This window comes from Myotis davidii, unplaced genomic scaffold (genome assembly GCF_000327345.1).
Source record: "Myotis davidii unplaced genomic scaffold, ASM32734v1 scaffold201, whole genome shotgun sequence".
NCBI lineage: Eukaryota > Metazoa > Chordata > Mammalia > Chiroptera > Vespertilionidae > Myotis > Myotis davidii.
The window spans coordinates 5,018,236-5,023,467 of record NW_006297819.1 but is presented as its reverse complement, the minus strand read 5'-3'; the positions used below and the strand labels follow the sequence as shown (position 1 = coordinate 5,023,467).

The 5,232-nt window shown below is 43.8% G+C and overlaps 1 protein-coding gene across 2 annotated transcripts in view; it reads left to right on the top strand.

Moving 5' to 3' along the window:
• The window catches only part of ATP6V1A (ATPase, H+ transporting, lysosomal 70kDa, V1 subunit A), a 60,633-nt gene that overhangs the window by 37,978 nt on the left and 17,423 nt on the right, over positions 1–5,232 (top strand). For both annotated transcript variants that reach the window (XM_006773600.2, XM_006773599.2), the window contains exons 7-8: positions 1,679–1,841; positions 2,354–2,462. In XM_006773600.2, the coding sequence (XP_006773663.1) occupies positions 1,679–1,841; positions 2,354–2,462 (272 nt within the window). The remainder of the gene's footprint in view (positions 1–1,678; positions 1,842–2,353; positions 2,463–5,232) is intronic.

Sequence of the window (5,232 nt, the reverse complement as noted above, 5' to 3'; positions counted from 1 at the left end):
AGAGAAATTATAAACTGATACATGAATGAATAGAGTTAAGATTCGTACAGTTCCTTGCTGTGGTGGCTGAGAGCAGACATATGACCGGAACGGTAAAAAAGCTTTGGTGGCTGAGAGTAGACAGATGACTGCAAAGGATTAAGATTATTTCACTCTCCATTGCCACATTTTAGGGAGTGTGGAAGTGGCTGCTAAGTAGTACTCCAATCACCAACTGACTGCAGTTTACCCCACTGTTATGTGAGTGCTCTGAATACAGAAACATGGCTATCTTTTTTTTTTAAATCATCACTCGAGGATATATTTTTTATTGATTTTTTGAGGGAAGGGGGAGGAGAGAAAAAAATGGGAGGGTGAAGGAGAGGGAAAGAAAGAGAAAATCAGTGTAAGAGAGAAACATTGGTTTCTTCCCATATGTGTCATGATCATGGATGGAACTGGCAACCTAAATATGTGCCCTGACCGGAAATCGAACCCACAACCTTTGGAAATCGAATTCAACTGAGCCACCCGGCCAAGGCAAACATTGCTATCTTATTTTCTGTTGTCTTTCTAGCATCTCTGCGCACATTTTTTAATGTCCTGGAAGTACTTTGTAAATAGTTATTGAATGGATAAAAGGGGTTGACTGAATACCTTATCAAAAGTTTTTGTTCATTCACAGCAAGTTGTGAATTTAAGGTCTTCCTTTTACCTCAGGAGATAATTTTCAAAAGTCTTTTATATTTTTATTGTAGCTCTAATTCATAGGTTGTCCTTTCATGAACTAATTTCAATAAGCATTCAGAATATCATTAATACTATTTTATTTATCCTTTTTTGTGTGTATCCCTTTTCCTAAGGTACCTTGTGGAATCTACTTTCACTTTTCAGCTATTCAAGCTGATAGAGATGATCAGTGATTAACAAACAATACTATTATAGATACTAACTTGGGGAGCAATTATCTATACTAATAAAAGGGTAATATGCTAATTAGACCAGATCGACTGGATGTCTTCCGGGTGTCCGATGTCCTTCCAGACAAAGCCACGGTGGCGGGGGCTGAGGCAGAGTCTGTTAGGGGCGATCAGACCAGCAGGGGAGCAAGTGGTTAGGGGAGAGATCAGGTTGGCGCAAGGGAGTAAGCAGTTAGGGGCGAGATCAGGCTGGTGCAGGTGAGCAAGCAGTTAGGGATGAGATCAGGCCAGCAGGGGAGCAGTTAGGGGCAATCAGGCAGCAGGCAGAGGTGGTTAGGGGTGATCAGGTTGGAAGGGGAGCAGTTAGGGGCAATCAGGTCGGAAGGGGAGCAGTTAGGGCCAATCAGGCAGGCAGGCAGAGGTGGTTGGGGCAATCAGGTCAGCAGGGGAGTAGTTAGGGGCGATCAAGTTAGCAGGGGAGCAGTTAGGGGCATTGGGCTGGCAGGCAGAGTGGTTAGGGGCCATCAGGCAGGCAGGCAGGCGAGAGGTTAGGAACCAGGGGTCCTGGATTGGAAACGGTGCAGGATGGACTGAGGGATACCCCCCCCCCCCGCATGAATTTCATGCACTGGGCCTCTAGTACCTATACAATTGGTCTTTGTAAGTGTATACATATAGCTACACATGAAAATATTTCAAAGTTCTTTAACTTACACCTATTTTATTTACTGGCATTTATTAGCAAATGAAGTAATTTACACTTTGTTTTCTTTGTTTAGATGTGTGCAGGGAGGAACTACTGCAATCCCGGGGGCTTTTGGCTGTGGAAAGACAGTGATTTCGCAGTCTCTGTCCAAGTATTCCAACAGTGACGTAATCATCTATGTAGGATGTGGTGAAAGAGGAAATGAAATGTCTGAAGTCCTCCGTGACTTCCCAGAGGTCTGTATCTGTAGAGTTTCAAATAATATTTTAGAGAAAATACTACTAATCAACTTTCACTGGCAATTAATAAAGCTTTGTGTTATATCTAGAGCATTACTCTCATTTATCAAGTATCTTTTAAGGAATTTTCTAATTAGACTCATGATTCAATTTATATATTTAAGGAAAGGAATTTGTTTCAGCCAGACACTTGAAAGTTTCTTTTTATAGTCTGGTGACTTTCAGTTATTGGGAGAATATAAAATAGACAATAGGCTTTATATGATTTTCTAGCTAACTGTAGTAATGATATTCCTTTTTCCATAAAATAATGGATTTCACTTAGGAAATGGAAATAATGGCTGTCGTTTTTCAGCACAGTGGGACAGGGAGATGAGGTTGGAGTGATGGAGAATATTATGTTGGCAACACTGATTGAAGAGAAGTTAAATATAGACAGTTTGTAAAAAAGAGACTAAAATGTTCTATTTAGAAATTAGAAGATCACTAATAAAATTGTTTGCCTCTAGCTCACAATGGAAGTTGATGGTAAGGTAGAGTCAATTATGAAGAGGACAGCTTTAGTAGCCAATACCTCCAACATGCCTGTGGCTGCCAGGGAAGCCTCTATTTATACTGGTGAGTATATGAATTGGAATAAAAGCAGTTAAGATTCATTCTTCATTTTAGAGCTAACACCAAACTCTTTCTTTTCCAAAGAACTTTTCTTTCATTCTAAAATACCTTTGTTTATATAACCATATCCGTAATTTTTAAAAAATATTTTACTTATATCTTGAGAATATGTCAATAAAAGACATTTATAAAGCTGCCCCAATCTTTTTAATGTCTATAAAATGATGTATCTTTTTTTTTTTTTAATATATTTTTTATTGATTAAGATATTACATATCTCTGCCATAATTGGGTCCAAGGAATTAAAATGATGTATCTTATATTACTATGTTTTTTTCCTCAGACTTTTGACCATCAATCTATCTCTGCCATAATTGGGTCCAAGGAACTCAGTTTTGGGTAGTAGTTGTTTTTCCTACTGATTTGTAAAAGCTCTTTGAAATTAGTCTTTTATCTGTCGTGAGTTACAAATGTTTTCCCAGTTTGTTCATATTTTAGTTTTGTCTGGGGTTTTGTTTTTTCCCCTCTTGTAGGCACCAATCTTTAGGTCTGTGAAACTTCTTTGAGGCTTACTTGTGTATATGTCTCTTCTACCAAGTCTTTCCAATATATACACACAATTGTTAGTGAATGTCATCAGGGAAACTTAAAAACATACCCGTGCTTGTATAAACGCGGATCTGGTCCTATCATCTGATTGAAACATGAAATAATTATTGTATTTTTTAACGCTTAATAGTGATAAGTAATATTTCTTAAAGACTTTGTTCATGGAACCATTTTTTAGAAGCCTCGGAAATCAGTACTTTTTATTCTGAAATAAGTACTATGATAAATAGTTAAGTGCTGAATTTTCCAACAACTATTTTGTTTTACCTACTATAAGCCTTTGTTTCTTTACTAGTAAAATAAAGGAACTGGAGCCATAGATTTTGAGTCTTATAATGTAGCAACAACTGTAAATTTCTAATAGCTTAGAGTTGCATAGTTCTTTGTACTTCTTAGAGGGCATTTATATGTGTCATTTAATCTCATGCATATAGGTAGATAGGGCAAGAGCTTTATTATTTTAACATATTAGGAAACCACACTGGGAAATGAAGTTACTTAGCTAAGGTCAATGACAGAACAGAAACTAGAATCCAGCACTTCTTCCTATAGATTACCTTCTTCAAAGGGGTTTAGTATATGTATGATTTTAGAGGACAGGACTTGATCTGCATAGCAGAATGATCTGGATAATTAAGATAATTACTCATGTTAATAATATATGCTACTTTTGAAAAATAACCAAACAAGCTAATTGGTTGAGGGTTTTTTGGTGTGTATATATGTGACACATAGGCAAAAACTATATTGGAAATTAATTTCAAACAATTATATTAATAGGGAAAAGAAGAGAGAAAAAGCCTTTTTCAACCCGTTAGAATGTATATCATATTAAGGTAGACTAGGCTGTGGCAACAAATACACCTTAATACAATCCTATATAATAAAAGAGAAAAATGGTAATTGGCGTACGACCAATACCCTTTTCATTGGCTAATCAGCGAGATATGCAAATTAACTGCCAACTCAGATGGCAGTTAACCGCCAAAAAAGATGGCGGCTAATTTGCATACTGAAGGCAGGGTAGGACAGAGCAAGCCGCCATCCAGGCCCCTGTGTGCCATGGGGGAGGGGGCGGGCCGGGGCTAAGGCAAGCGGTGCTGATCACTACACCAGAGCCCTCCCCCACCCACCCAAGACACGGGCCCACTCCCCTGTGCGATCTGCAGGCTGTCCGGGGCTGGGGCCAAGGCAAGGGGTGCAGATTGCTTTGCTCTCCTACCAGAGACAGGGGTCCCACTCCCGTGTGTGATCCGGGGCGAGTGGGGGCTGGGGCCAAGGCAAGGGGTGCAGATTGCTTCGCCCGCCTACCAGAAACAGGGGGCCCACTCCTGTGTTCGACCTGGGGGTGGGCGGGGATCGGCGGAGGCCGGCATTGCTTGCCTTAGCAGGAGCCCTGTCCACCGGCTGGCCCGGAAGCCATCCAGCCCAGGGCCAGGAAGGCAGGAGGCAACCCTGGAGCGCTGGAGCCACCCGGCTCTCCCAGCTGTCCGCGCTTCATGAATCCCAATTTTCCGAGCAGGCAACGGCTGCAGGACCCAGAGCGGGAGACAGGGGAGTGGGCCAAGCGCGGCTCTGGCTCAGGCTTGATGGAGGGCACGGAGCCCGCGGAGGAGATCTATGAGCCCCGCCCGCCCGCCGGGAGCTATCCAGCCCAGGGCCAGGAAGGCAGGAGGGAACCCTGGAGCGCTGGAGCCACCCGGCTCTCCCGCTGTCCGCGCTTCATGAATCCCAATTTTTCCGTGGAGGCAATGGCTGCAGGACCCAGAGCGGGAGACAGGGGAGTGGGCCAAGCGTGGCTCTGGCTCGGGCTTGATGGAGGGCACCGGCGCGCACGGAGGAGATCTCCCCAGAGGGCAGCGACTTCCCCTGCTGCCGCGGAGATCTCCTCTGCCCCGGTGCCCTCTGTCCAGCCCCAGCCGCCCTCAGCCTGCTCCCCTGTCTCCTGCTCTGCGTCCTGCAGCCATCACCTCCACGGAAAATTGGGATTCATGAAGCCAGGGTGGTGGGGAGGACGAGGCACCTAAGAAGTCCCCAGCTGCTGGCGCTGGGAGCTGGGAACTTTGTGCCGGGCGCTCCCGGCGGGGCCATGGCAAAGGGGAGCTGGGACTCTGGCCACCATCGCCGCCACCCCCCAGCTGGCTACTGCTGCTGCTTTGGCTAA